Raw genomic sequence first — 15,087 nt, forward strand, 5'->3', positions numbered from 1 at the left:
TATAGCCCTGGCTGTCCTGGAACTCACTCTGTAGACCAGGCTGGCCTCAAACTCAGAAATCTGCCTGCCTCTGCCTCCCAAGTGCTGGGATTAAAGGCTTGAAGTTTTCTTATTGCTAGACATATATGTAAAGCACAAATGACCACAAAAAAATCACTGTTCTTCTGTTTGTATACATAAAGTTCAACAGATGAGGGTTTCTAATGCCATCCAGATATACCACTCGATTCTGGAGGTAGACTCTCTCAGCGAAGGATTCCCCGACCATGTACAATCTCCATAGGCAGTAACTTTGGAATGTTTTTTCACTTACTCTCCAATGTCTGTTGAAGTTCATGGATGGTACTAAGAAGAACGTGAAATTGTTTCCGCCTCAATTCCAGCTGTGTTAAGAAGAAAACAACTTATATAAGTTTGTCTCTAAATACACACACGCACATACAAACAAACATGTAGAGAATAACATATATATTCAAATACCTTATCTTCAACACTTTCTTTAATATGTGAGAGATGCTCTAATTCTTTGCCCAGAGCCTCTAGCTCCCTAGGGGGACAAAATAAAACAAAACAATGTCATATTTTGCTACTTAAGGGAAAATGTAAATAGTATTTTGGCCACAAAATAATATTCTGAAAATAAAAGGGTTTTGAGAGATGGCTCAGCAGTTAAGAGCACTTGCTCCTATTTCAGAAGACCAAGGTTCTTTCTATTCCTAGTACCCACGCAGTGGCTCACAACTGTCTGTAACTCTAGTCACAGGGATCTGGTGCCCTCTTCTGGCTGCCATGGGCACCAGGCATGCAAGTGGTACCCATACATATATATGTATGCATAACACCCATTAAAGAAAAAGGAATCCAAGATTTTGAAACTGAGGATGATTTCCTAGCTCCTAAATTATATTATAGATACAAATTTTAAAATAACAAAAAATATAATTTCATAATTTATTTTAGACACATCTATTTGTATCACTGAATAATATACAGTATTAGCATAAAATATTTGAGGGAGTTTTTAATTTTCATAAATGATGTTTCAGAAAGTGTCTTTTCATTAAGTGTCTTTTTTTTTGTACTGTTTGTGTATCTTCAGCTGTTTTAAAGATGTGCATGTAGCATAATCTTTATTGGTATTCAATACTCTGTTATAGTAAGAGAATAAAATAAACATATCCATTTGCTCTGGGGGCACATTACACACATGTTCTGAACCAATAGGGAGTGAGCCGAAGATAGTAAGGCAGCGTAAGACCACGTGATACTAAAGGGTGACCCTTCCTCTGGGTGGCGGTGTTATCTGAGAATGTAGTGTGCAGCGTAGTTCTTCAGCACTTCGCTTGAAGGCCAGCTCCCTGTAAAGCTCTACACTCACTTCAGTGTCTCATGCCTGTCTGGGTGATGCTGGATCACTTTGGCCAAAGCATCATATTCTGAAAGACAAGAAAATATTTGCCAAATTAAGCCACTTTTTTAACCTGGGTTACCAAAAAGAAATGTGTAAATGAAAATAACTCTTATTCACTTTCTTAAGGAAATGACAATAATGTGGTCTTTGCACATGCCTTTGATCCCAGCACTTGGGAGGCAGAGGCAGAAGCCAAGGCCAGTGGATCTGTTTGCTCCAGGCTAGCCTGATCTAAATAAATAGCAAGTTTTAGGACAGCCAGGAAAAATTACACAGAAAAATTCTGTCTTGAAAAAGACCAAAAAACAAAGCAAAAGCAAGAAACCAAACCAAACCAACAAAGCAAATCCCTCAATTCAGTCATAAGCACATCATAACGACCTCATGTTCCAAGCAGGGGTCCTCACTCTCACTTCCGGTGTTCCAGTCATGTGACAGAATGAGAAGTGGGCAGCAGCGCAAACAAGACTTAGGATCACCATCAAATGACTGATTCAAAAGTTCCTAACTTCCTCACACCCTCGCCAAAACAAACAAAAAAACACCGAAGAAAATACATCTTTCTGGACCAGTTTCATAAATCTTACATTCTATGAATCTAAGCTATAAAACCTCACAATTATCAAATAACAGCATTTTCTATTTCTGTTTAGTTTTTCACAATGTTGTCATAGTTATGGTTATTCTGTCTGTTTGTCTTCCTTTCTCTTTCATCTGTCTACCTATTTAATTTAGAGCTAAATTTCTACTAGACCCAATTATGATATTAACTGATTGATTCATTCATTCATTCAGAGGTAAGTTTCCACTAAACCCAGGCTGACCTAGAATCTGTAACCTTCATGCCTTAGCCAAGCGATGGGAGTTCAAGAATGTACCATAACAAACACTTTAAAAACATTGCTCTTTATCTTTTCCCAATTTATGTAATAGGAGCAATATTCCTACTATTAATTTCCACTGGGCAGTGGTGGCACATGCCTTTAATCTCAGCACTTGGGAGGCAGAGGCAGGCGGATTTCTGAGTTAAAGGCCAGCCTGGTCTACAGAGTGAGTTCCAGGACAGCCAGGGCTACAAAGAGAAACCCTGTCTCAGAAAACCAAAAAAAAAAAAAAAAAAAAAAAAAAATCCAGGGCTAGAGAGATGGCTCAGTAGTTAAGAGCATATACTAATGTGTTACAAAACCCAATTTAGTTTTCAGCACTCATGTGTAGTTCACAACTGCCTCAAATCCAGGGATAAGATGGCCTCCATGGGCACCTGCTCTCCGCTGTACAGAGACACATGTATGACATTAAAATTATATTCAGATAGCCAGATAGGATATTAAGTGAAGGATATTCTAACTTAAGAGATTAGAATAAAACTAAACTTTATTTCTGTCTTTAATATGTCTATGTTTATTTTATTTTTATATATCTATGTGTATTGGAGTGCTATGGCACAGTGAGGGACTCACTTTTCTCCTTCTACCACGTGGGTCCTAGGGCTTAAGCTCAGGGCGTCACGCTTGATGGCAAGTGTTCTTGCCCACTGGGCCAACTTGCTGTCTCTTCACTTTAAATTTGCTATTAGGTAATTCTGTGGATAATGTTTGTTTGCTTTGTGAATAAAAAAACGTTAAATTTCTTTTCCATTTTCTTTTTCTGAAAGTAGTTTCATTAAACTAGCAAATAAACACCTCAGTCTGTCATATTGTTCACATTTGGAGATTAACTGTAACACTGCTTAGGAAAAGAATCTGAAGATAGTAAAAAATACTGAAATATTCTTGGATAAACAATAAAACTCATCAGAATAAAATCTTTTTCATCACACCTTGCCTTCTCTATATAGTTAAGTAACAGAGGTTTAAGTATAAGTGTAATTGTAATTTTTGTAAATTGATTCATGTTGCAGAAATTACCTTTCAATATTAAAAAACTTAACTTGAAATCAGGAATATCTGCAACCTAAGTCCTTCAAATTCTTACCTTGTCGATTTTTTCGTATTCGTTTTGCTTGAAGAATCTGCTTTTTACACTCAGCAATTTTTTCATGTGCTCCAGCAATACTACATTCTATTTTTAAAAAAGGTAGTTATAATAACATATATAACCTGTGCTTTTAAATAGACATTCCACTGATAACACAATAGACAATGACATTCTAAAAATACCTACAACACGAAGTGCTGCATGTTATTACTCAACACTGTGGCTGCTGACAGCAGACTCTTAATTACTGATATTTTACTACAATCCACATATTGTTATCAGATAGCTTTAAACCACAAAAATACAATTCCAGAAAGAATTACTATGTTTACCTATTTCTTTGTATATTTTTTCATAATTTTCCATTTCTCTGAGATTCATATCATATACCAGCAATGTTTTGCCCATTGAAAATTCACACTGGGACAGAGTGCTCAGCATGCGTTGGTACTGGCTATACCTATGAAAAAGAAAAAGGGAATCAAAAGGAATTGTAAACTAAACCAAGTTCTGACAGAATTGCTTAACTTAAAATAGCTTAGAACATCCACTCTTACTATTTTCTTTGCTAGAATGATGTAAGTGAATTTATAAGTTGTTCTGGTTACAAAAGCAAAATGAGACTGCTGTGCTCATCTTATCTAAACAATTTGTTTGCATCTTAAATCACCCCTAACTATATTTTGACTAAGAGTTTTTTCAGAATTCTGTTCTCATAATTTTCATACTTAAGCAGAAAGTAAATCCAGCAAAATTAGTATAAAATTAGTATGTAATTATTAGTATGTATGATGGTTTGTATATTCTCTGACCAGGGAGTGGCACCATCTGGAGGTGTGGCCTGGCTGGAATAGGTGTGTCACTGTGGGTGTAGGCTTAATACTCTCATCCTAGTTGCCTGGAAGTCAGTCTTCCACTAGCAGCCTATGGATGAAGACAGAATTCTCAGCTCTGCCTGTGCCAGGCCTGCCTGGATGCTGCCATGCTCCTACCTTGATGATAATGGACTGAACCTCTGAACCTGTAAGCCAGCCCCAATTAAATGTTGTTTTTATAAGACTTGCCTTGGTCCATGGTGTCTGTTCACAGCAGTAAAACCCTAACTAATACAGTATGTAATTATTAGTATATAATTATTTTGCAGCAACTTAAATATTAACTTAACAAAGAAAAAAACCCTTCCTTTAGCGATACTTAGCAAATACTGATTTGCTAAAAGTAATCAAATTAAGCCTGAGTTTGATCTTCATTTCTTCTTTTACTAATGTCCTTTCTGCATATTATACAAACATAAAGGTGACTCCAAATAGAAGAACAGAAAAAACAAAAACAAACAAATAAATAAACCAAACTTCTGATCAGTCTAGAGGTGGCCGCACTCGACAGATAAGGTAAATTGAACTATTTAGCATGGTCTTAATAAAGTTCCAGCAGGATACTGATACAGAAACATCAGTGGAATAAAGTACCCTTCCTCTTGGGATCCAGAGTTGCACCATTTAATGAAGCTTTTCACGAGGAGATTAATTCTCCGATCATCCCCAGCACCATCTCCATCAATCAGAAGACGTTTCCTTATAACTTCGTCTGGAGGAAAAAAGATGAATGAGAATTAAAACGAACATTTGGTTCTGAGCAACTCTCAAGACAAAAGTATATAACTACTCATTTGCTCAATGAAAAGAAAATTACTGAAAAATAAATACATTTAATGCCATCAGTTGAGGCAAACACTAAAATGATAAATTTTACATGCATCTTGACACAATTAAAAATCTTTCTTCTATTTTTTTCTTCAAAGAAAAGTGATTGTCCGGGGTATATCTGCCTGTCCTAGGGGCTGAGGTCTTAGGTAAAACTCTACCCTCACAATTGGCATTCTATGGGTTGTTGAGAGGACATTTTCAGGTACATCAGAAAGGCTAAGTCAATAATTGTTAAGAGAACTACTTTTGAAGCAAAAAAAGGAAAAAAAAAATGAAAAGAAGAAAAAAGCTGTCTAAACTAAAGGAAGCCAGAACTGTGCAGATCTTCAGCTAAGTAAGGCATTGACAGAAAGAACTGAGAAAGTTTCCTTCCATGTAGTATCAAGTTACAAAAAAAGAGTAACAGGGCAGAGAGAAAGGAAGATTCATGAAGTAACACAATTTCCTTGTCAAACACTCTAAAACAACACTGTCTCATCCTTTCTTAGAGCCCGTGCAGGCTGACCTGCAGGTCACTGTGCAGCCTCTGCTGCCACAAGACGGATCCTGACTTCAGGGTCTCATTTTTTGCACCAATGCAAAGAGAAAATAGAACATAAAAGTAGTGCAAAATGATGCTGAGAACAAATGGGGTTCAATCAGCCTGAGCTAATGTGTGTGTGTGTGTATGCATGTATGTATTTAATGTATGTAGTGCGTACATAGTCACTGTCTTCAGGCATACCAGAAGGGGGCATCGTATCCCATTACAGATGGTTGTTAGCCACCATGTGGTTGCTAGGAATTGAACTCAGGGCCTCTGGAAGAGCAGTCAGTGCTCTTAACCATCTCTCCAGCCCCTGAGCTAGTGCTCGTACCAGAACCAAGTAGTGCTGGGCTACAATCACAAAGGCAAATGGAGAAAAATCATTTCCTTCTACCAGATCATAACTCAGTAATCAAACTGTTGCCAAGACCTCCATCACTGTACTTACTGTTACATGTGTAGACGTGGATACAGTTAATCATGTTACACACCTGTGGACGTTGATACAGTTAATCACGTTACACGTGTGGAAGTGGATACAGTTAATCACGTTACACGTGTGGACATGGATACAGTTAATCATGTTACACGTGTGGACGTGGATACAGTTAATCATGTTACACACGTGTGGACGTGGATAGTTAATCATGTTACACGTGCAGACGTGTATCATGATTATCATGCGTGAAAGGGGTACACTCATGCCCTGCCCCCAGAAAAAGTATTTTGAGTTTTGACCCAGGCTCTCAGTATAGATGCTGAGGAGGAACTTGCTCTGAAACTGTGGCAGAGGCTGGAACTGCGGAGACGCAGCACCATGCACAGCAGACATTAAGAGATGTTTTTAGCAGTGTTGTTTGCAGTACAATGCCTGCAGACCTAAACATTGAGGCTTGTTAAATTATGATGCACTCAAATAATATTAGGAGGATAATGCCAAAACAACCTCTTTAGATAATTAAAGTAACTTCTGAGAAGCAGAGGATGTTGTCCAATGTGTAAAAAAAAAAAAGAAAAAAGAAAATCGTGTATATAAGCATGTATACATTCAGAAAATATCTCTGAGGTAATCATGGGTAATGAACAATATTAATGATTGTTTCTGATAAGCAGATTACAGATAGAAATGAAAAATGATTTTCTTAGATACTGTTTTAATCATTTTTGTTTATTGTCTGGGTTTTCACTTTCTTTTAAACTAAATTCATTATGTTTTGAATACAAATGTAAAGGATGAATATTCCTGGAGAGCCTCCATGCATCAACAGCAAAGTCTCTGACAAGAGCTCCACTGTGTAAGCATAAGGGTGTAAGCACAAGTGCAGTGGGGACAGGCCCACTATAGGAAGGACACCCCTAGCAGAAACCTTTAGAATAGCTTTCTTTGAAAAGTTGTTCAAAGTACAGATTTACCTGATCATCTAAATGTGTTTTAAAAATACTAATGTTTTCAAGCTTTAATTACCAAACAACTTGAAGAGATCAAGGTAAATAAGACATAGTCCTTAAAGAGATTAAAATGCAGAATTTCTGAGTACACACACACACTCTCACACACACACTTCTGTCACACACACATTTTGGGACAAGGTCTTGCCCTGAAATTTGCTGGCTTCAAACTCCCAGAAGTTGTTTGCTTCGGTCTGTCAAGTGCTGGAAGGAAAGGCACAGCTTGGGGCTGGAGCCATTTCAGTGGTTAAGAATGCACACTGCTCTTCCTGAGGACCCCAGTCCAGTTCTCATCACCCACCTGGGATGTCAAACATAAATGCAGAAGGAAACAGAGAGGGACTAAATACCACCAATATCTTAAGTCTGCTAACTAAAAATATTTAAACTATGCTTTGTGATCATGCCAGCTGTACACTTTTAGTTCTGTGCATCATTACATATGAATGTAGTATTACTATTTGTAAAGGTTTTGCAAAATGTGCACAAGTCAAATAAATCATAATCAATAGCCCCAACCAACTTAACCTCCTCTGGTAGCTCAGACTATCCTGGTTCTGCCTTAGTCTCCTAATGGCTGTTACAGGGCTGAGGTACCATGACTGACTAACCTCAAGATCATTCTATTTATCTTCCTTCCTTCCTTCCTTCCTTCCTTCCTTCCTTCCTTCCTTCCTTCCTTCCTTCCTTCCTTCTTCCCCCCCACCCCTCTCTCTTAGAGACAGGGTCTCTCCGTGTAGTCTTGGTGGCCCTGGAACTCATTACGTAGACTAGTTTGCCCTTCAACTCACAGACATCATTCAGCCTTTACCTCTGGAGTGCTGGGATAGAAGGCGTGAGTCACCACACCCAGACTGACTGCAGTATTTTGTAATTGGGTTTGATGCTTACAGAGGTCTTCTAAAGATCAATTAAATTAAGACCAACTCAATTAAACACTAACAAAGACTAGCACTTGTTTTCATTATCATAGCAACAATTACTCGTACAAAAGGTGTGAGCAATTTGTACACAGATGTGAGTGAATTCTGAGAATGGGAAACTTTGCACTTTTGGTGTTGAAATAGCACCCATTCAGCACACTGAGGTGTCTAGTTAGAAGGACATACACCTCAGAGGAGGTAGAATTTGACTGGCTCTTTATCAGTCCATTCCATTTTCTCACCTATGAATCCCAGTGCTGGGGATGTGGCTTAGCTCAGTGCTAGATTACTTGCTTAGCATGCAAAGGGCTCTTGGTTCAACCCCTAGTAACATGCATATGCACACAGTGACACACATGCTACTGATATCTATGTTCCAGCATCTCTCCCTCTAATCTTCCCCTGAACCTAGCGCCTCATATTTATTGATTGCTTATTTAAAACTGACTGCAGTTCAATTTTCATTCCCCAAAGCAAAGGAAGGGGCACTTAACGAAGACACACTTCTCCATAGAGAAGTGGAAAGAGGTTAGCAAACAACTTCTGTGTTTAGGAATATTTACTAAACTTTAGTATGTGTTTGGTTCAATACAAAGTCTTTTATAACTTTTATTACATTTCATTTTCAAAACACCACTCCATGGTAGCTTGTATTGTTTCTTCATCAACGCAGAAAATTGAGTCTCAAAGAAGCTAGGTAACCCCCACAAAGGGGAGAAGCTTGTAAATGTAAAGTGGGGCTTCCTGTGGCCTCCAAGGACTAGGGGGCTCAAGTTTCCTTCTCTCACCAACAGAATGCAATCCTCTTTTGGAGCAAGGCACAGAATCAACCAAGTCAGAAACCTAAGATAACCTCTGAGCTCCCGCATCTGAGTAGTCCTGACATTCTCTATGAGTTCTGTTCACTTTTTGAATTCCCTCAGTTGGAGTTTTGTCATATTGATCAAAGACCCCCTTACCTTCCACTAACCCACTGCAGAAGGGGCTAAGAACAGACCACACTAGCTGGGCTGAAATCGGCCTCAGCAGTTAAGAGCATCTGGCTGCTCTCCCAAAGGCACTGAGCTCAATCCCAGTACCTACATACCAGTTCACTACTACCTGCACCTTCTTCAGCCCCACAGGACTGAATACTCTTCTAGACTCTATTGGTTTTTAACTCACTGAAACTCTGTTATTTAATTCCTTTGGGTTCTGGATTCATCTATAAAATGAGGATAACTAGAACACTGTGCAACACATGCTGCAAAGTATTATATAAATGTTAGTGAAAGAGAGAGCGATTTCTGCAACCCCCTTCCCATTTCCTCAATATTCTCCAAAGAGTAGAATGGGTATGTGAATTGTAAACGCACATCTGGTGCTGAAGATGTGGATCAGGATGAGGATGTAAAACAGTTTTCTAATGAACAGGACTATGGGTTCTACTCTCAGCATTGCAAATAAAGACATCAATTAATTAAATAAAAGCAAATGTGATCACATCACAGTAACAGTTTAAAACTTTCAATGACTGGACGCTGTGACATGTGCCTTTAGTCCCAGCACCCAGGAGGCAGAAGCAGGGGGAATCTCTGTGAGTTCCAAGACAGCTAGAGCTACATAGAAAGACCTTGTCACTTTTTTCTTTCTTTCTTTTTTTTTTTTTCTTTTTGTTTTTTTCGAGACAGGGTTTCTCTGCGTAGGCTGGCCTAGAACTCAGAAATCCGCCAGCCCTCTGCCTCCCTAGTACTGGGATTAAAGGTGTGCGCCACCACTGCCTGGCAAGACCTTGTCTCAAAACCAAACCAAATAACAACAAAAACCCTTTCACTGGCTTTTCCTGACCTTGGAAATTTCATGGTGTAAAGTTTTTCTAAGTTCTATATGACATCTTTAATTTCTTTTATCATTTTGGCACTTGTACAAGTGGTTGGTCACTTGTAATTCCAGTTTTAAAACACCTATTTACCCTTCAAAGGAAGGGGGAAAGCAAATTTGTCAAGTTTTCTAATCACCAGTAGAAAGACCAACAACCACCTCAGTTCAATTCCCAGGACCCATCTGGTGGAAGTAAAGAAGTGACTTCAGCAAGTGTTCTCTGACCGCCACTCTAGTAGGGTGGCCTGCCTCAGGAGGGAGGGAGGCAGAGATAGCTCAGAGGGAGGCAGACGCGCGCGCGCGCACACACACGCACGCACACACACACACACACATACACACACACACACACACACACACACAGAGTAAATGCAGTATGCTTACCTTCAGCCACCCTACCAATTTTTAATGTTATACGACCACTGCAGTCGTATAATAGGAAACACCTTTACCTGTTGGTTCTGGGTATCAAACGTGTTCAGTAAAGCATTGCCTGGAAGTAAGCTAAGTACTTCCTGAATAAATTAAACTCGAATTTAAAAAACAAAACCAAGGTTAAAATTCCCCCTACCAAGTTCCGGGGCCTTTATTTATACCTGGTATTTCCTCGGCCAGTCCTCAAATATGGGCCGATCGTTGTTCGTTTCTGGAAGTCCCTTGTTTCTCCACTGGGATCGATCCATAGCTATTGATCAGCCCATCAAATAACATCAAGCCACCGGAACCTTTCTCCCAAAGCGGGTACCTTCTCAGTTCTTGCTCCAGTTGCCTATCGTGTCAGTCCATTCTTCTCCCTAACGCCCTCTTATTTCTGCTCTCAGCCCACAGACATCTACTGTCCACCATCCATCACTCCTAATCCACTCAGGCTAACAACTCACCCGCCCCAACATGCCTTCCTTTTGTTGCCGCGGTCCAAGCCGCCGGCCTCTTCCCGTGTTGGCGCCTTACCTTGTAAGTCGCCCAGATACACTTCCCGACCGGCCCTCCAGACACCCCTGTTCCTCTTAGACGCCGTCCCCAGCTCGGGGTCCTCACTCCACCGCCCTCCGAGCTCCTGCGCTCCCTGGGGCCCGCCGCGCTGCCCGTGGGCCCGACCCAGCCCGGCCCGGGAAGCCCCCCAGGCGGCCCCCTCGGGGCACTGCATCGCCCGGGCCGAGCGAGCCGCCCTGCGCCTCTCCCCGCCGCGCGCCGCCCCGGGAGCCCCCCACCCCAGACGGCCCGGATCCCGGCGCTGCCCCGCGTCCCCGGACCCGCCGAGGCCTCACCGTCAGTCACGGCTCCCATGGCGTGCGCGGCGGCGGCGGCGGCGGCGGCGGCGGCGGCGCGAGATGAGGCGGCGGTTGGCGGCGAAGGTCAAACTCCCACAATGCAGCCGGGTAAACAGTCATGGAGGAGGAGGCGGCGGCGCCCGCGGCCGCCCTCTCCGACTTTTGAGTCGCGCCGCACCGCGCCGCCGCCGCCGCGGCGGACCCGCGCTCGCCGCTCTCCTGGGGCGCGGAGCGGCCGGCGGGTGAAGGGCGAGACGGGCGGGCGCGCGGGCGGGCGGCGGCGGCGGCTCGGCCCGGGGACACCGCCGTCCCGCCCGGCCCGCGCCCACAGGCCGCCCTGGAGGCCGCGGCCAGCCGCCAGGTGAGCTTCGGGCTGCGCGCGCTCGCGGGGCTCCGCGCCTGACGCTCCAGGTGACCTCTGTCCCGGGCTGCCCGGACCGTGCGCTCCGGTGGGACGGGGGCGCGGCCACTGCCGCCGCGGGTCTCGAACCCGTATTCTTGAGGCGGGCGCGGCAAGCCATCCTCCCTTCCTGAGCTCTGGCGGGTGCTGGCGAAGCGGGGGAAAGAAACTTGGTCACCTGTCTGGGGAGCGTCACTCAGGACCCAGGGCTCAGGTCCCTGCGGTTCTCACCTCTCACCCAGTTCTCCGTCGCTGCTGGAATCCAGAGGGGGTGCCTTCATTTTCATACTAACTTTGCTTTTCAAAAACTGCTCCTTAAAGGGAAGTTGAAAGTAGGTGTTGGGGGGGGGGGCAGCTGCTCATTGCAAACACATTACTTGGGGGTGCGGAATACACATTTCTAGAACACACTGCAGGTTATAGTGTCATCTCTTCTGAAAAATGAAATAAACCAACCCCCTCCCCCGGAAAAAAAAAAAAAAAAAAGCGGGACAGCGATGGTGCATGCCTTTAATCTCAGCACTTGGGAGGTAGAGGCAGGTGGATTTCTGAGTTCGGGGCCAGCCTGGTCTACAAAGTGAGCTCCAGGACAGCCAGGGCTACCCAGAGAAACCCTGTCTCGAAAAACCAAAAAAAAAAAGAAAAATCATTTTGATTCAACAGTGAGGAGTGCTCTCCTGATGGAACCATGTTGGTGTTGAGAGTTGATTTGACCTCCAACAGGGTAGAGTTTGACTTTATAACCCAGGTTTTTGTTTATCAGTTTTCATGATCCCAATCCCTTGAACCTTCTGATCCTGCATAAGGTGTGGGGTCATTTTTGGTTGTTCAGATTTCTTAAGTGGGATCCATGCATCTGCCCTGTGTTCCCTCAGTTCTTTTTAGCAGAAAACTTGGGATCATTCAAGTGAGGTGGTTTTTAACCTCTAGGCAGAACTATGTATCTGTCAAATACAGTATCTACTGTTGTCACAAAGGCAGAAATTACCCAGAATGAAGATTTTGAAGCATAAATGACCTCTTCCAAATGTGGAACTGCTCGCTGACTTTTTGAAAGAGTACTGGCCTAAAGGTCCTCCTAACTTGGACTTTGGACCATGTTCATTTCCTTGGCGTAGGAAGGAGGGTAATATTAATCTTAAATTCAGCAGGGAGGTGTGTGGTAGCCTATCTGGGCTGGCAGGTTTGTGAATTGAAGCTAATCTGGGTCTGAATATTGACTTTTTGGCCAGTTGGGCAGGCTACATAGGCACACCAACCCCCTCCCCCTGCGCCCCCCCTCCCCAGCACCAAACAACAGAATCCCAAACCAAAACCAATTAATTCGTAAGTACCTTTAAACACTGTAAACGGAACATCAGCTGATCATTTCTGTGTTCTGGGTAACACTTTGGTAGGGAGATTTCTTGTTTACAAGGAAACTGCCAAGTAGTGAAAGGATACTTTGTAAGAGCATTTCTTGATTTTATCAGCATCTTGCTGACTTGGAAACAGTTATGTAATGACAGCAAATAATTGTTAATGTTTTCATGGGAAACTAGCACTGCTTTCTATAACTTAAGCTTCTGTGAGATAGCATGTCAGGTTGTCACAGACCCCTTTCATAAGTTTCTTTGGTTGCTCACAGTTTTAGGCAGGGCTAAATTTTTTTTTTTTTTTAAAAAAGACTTGGAGTATATCTGAAATTGAACATTCCTGAAGATTATTGGCTCAGGTAATGGGAGACCAAGTAGTAGGAAATGTCTGAGCCTTTGGAAGTCTTTGGAGTTTTCTTCAAGTCATATAATTGAATTTATTATTGCATAGACAAGAATCTATAAGTTGAACACCTGAGAATTCTGTTTATTATATGATATGTGTTGAGAGAACATCTTGCAATGAATTTTATAGAAATGATGTTTTTATTTGCTAAGCTGTGGCTGATGTTAAAGTGGGGTGGACTCAAGCCCTCTGCTTTACTCAGGCTTCTTCTTTTTCTGTCTTTTTTTGGGGGGATGGGGGCATGGATCTTGAGAGGCAGAAACACAGAATTGGGATGGAGTATGTTTTAAGCTACTGGAGGCCTGACTTGAACATGCAGACCTTAGTTTTAACTGTTTACTGCAGTCACTAGTTCCTTCTTTTTAAGAACATTAGATATTAGTTAAGGAAGTTAGTATATTTATTTAACATTTCCCTCCTGAAAATATAAAGACTGATGAGAGAACCAATGGTTTGGCCTGTCTTTTTGGTGTCATAGCTAGGGTTTCTCATGGTGTGAGAAACATTTCAGGACACCTGCCCAGAAGTGGTACCACCCACAATGACATGGACCCTCCCACATCAATCAGCAGTCAAGAAATTGTACCATAGATAGGCCAGTCTTTTTTTTTTTAATTTTTAAAGATTTATTTATTTATTTTATGTGTATGAGTACATTGTAGCTTTACAGATGGTTGTGAGCATTTGTGTGGTTGTTGGGAATTGTATTTTAGGACCTTCTGCTCACTCCAGTCAACTCTGCTCCCTCAGTCCCTGCTCGCTCTGGCCCAAAGGTTTATTTATTATATATAACTACATTGTAGCTATCTTCAGATGATCCAGAAGAGGGTGTCGGATCTCATTACGGGTGGTTGTGAGCCACCATGTGGTTGCTGGGATTTGAACTCAGGACCTTTGGAAGAACAGTCAGTGCTCTTACCCACTGAGCCATCTTGCCAGCACCAGGCCAGTCTTTTGTAGGCATTTTCTCATTCAGATTCCTTCTTCCCAGGTATGTTGAAGTTTGTGGGAAAAAAGGTAGGCATTTCTCAAGTTTACTTTTAGAGAAAGAGCTATTCTGGTCTGTAGACTTTGAGGGTGTCTACAAGTATCAACTAATTCTTTAAAAAACAAACAAACAATTTAAAAAAAAAGGTTTGTTCATTTTATATGTGTTTTGACTACATATATGTATATATGTGCACTACCACCAGGTGTGTTCTTGGTGTCCATGGATGTCAGAAGAGGCTATTGGATGCCCTAGAACTAAAGTTATAGATGGTTGTGACCCACCATGTGGATACTGAGAATTAAACCAGGGCCTTTCCAAGAACAACAAATACTCCTAGCAGCTGAGCCATCTCCCCAAACTTCCTACCAAGCAATTTTTCATCCCCATGTCGCTGTGACTTTAGTTTTTGTTTATGTCTACCACTGCACTGTACTTTCATCTTGACGGTCATTAAAAGACCCTCTGACTTGGCTCTCTGTGTTGACTTTCCTGTACAGGGAAAATGAGTGTTATAGAACTGAGTTATATTTTCCTCTAACTGTTGAAGGAAGCGGGAACATTAGGAATCCAAGGAGTTTGTATGGACGACATATTTAAAATACTTGGGCCCAGCATTGTAGTGCACTCCTTTTATATGAGCTCTAGTAGCAGAGGCAGGTGGATTTCTGTGAATTCCAGGCCAGCTTGGTCCAGGACATAGTCCAGGACAGCCAGGGCTTTGTACAGGGCAATGTAGAGAAACCTTGTTTCAAAACAAATAACAAAACAAACAAAAAATGCTTTGATTTAAAACTAAAATCTACTTGTATTGT

At 42.0% G+C, this 15,087-nt stretch overlaps 2 protein-coding genes across 7 annotated transcripts in view; one reads left to right on the forward strand and one right to left on the reverse strand.

Annotated features, from left to right (window-relative positions):
* Positions 1-11,316, reverse strand: part of Thoc7 (THO complex 7) — a 12,442-nt gene extending 1,126 nt beyond the window's left edge. The window contains exons 1-7 of one of the 4 annotated variants that reach the window (XM_021181650.2): positions 11,121-11,316; positions 4,858-4,975; positions 3,721-3,848; positions 3,386-3,472; positions 1,379-1,436; positions 481-547; positions 314-383 (exon numbers count right to left, since the gene is read on the reverse strand). In XM_021181650.2, coding sequence (XP_021037309.1) covers positions 314-383; positions 481-547; positions 1,379-1,436; positions 3,386-3,472; positions 3,721-3,848; positions 4,858-4,975; positions 11,121-11,139 — 547 coding nt within the window. In that variant the 5' untranslated portion in view covers positions 11,140-11,316. Of the gene's footprint in view, positions 1-313; positions 384-480; positions 548-1,378; positions 1,437-3,385; positions 3,473-3,720; positions 3,849-4,857; positions 4,976-6,068; positions 6,118-7,197; positions 7,385-10,448; positions 10,512-11,120 lie in introns of those variants that run through there. The other 3 variants (XM_021181651.2, XM_029469047.1, XM_021181649.2) reach the window with 3 other exon arrangements.
* A 111-nt stretch (positions 11,317-11,427) lies between these two features.
* The window catches only part of Atxn7 (ataxin 7), a 139,036-nt gene continuing 135,376 nt past the window's right edge, over positions 11,428-15,087 (forward strand). For all 3 annotated transcript variants that reach the window (XM_029469048.1, XM_029469051.1, XM_029469050.1), the window contains exon 1: positions 11,428-11,484. The gene's annotated coding sequence lies outside the window, so the exon portion shown is untranslated. The remainder of the gene's footprint in view (positions 11,485-15,087) is intronic.

This window comes from Mus caroli, chromosome 14, assembly GCF_900094665.2.
Source record: "Mus caroli chromosome 14, CAROLI_EIJ_v1.1, whole genome shotgun sequence".
Lineage (NCBI taxonomy): Eukaryota > Metazoa > Chordata > Mammalia > Rodentia > Muridae > Mus > Mus caroli.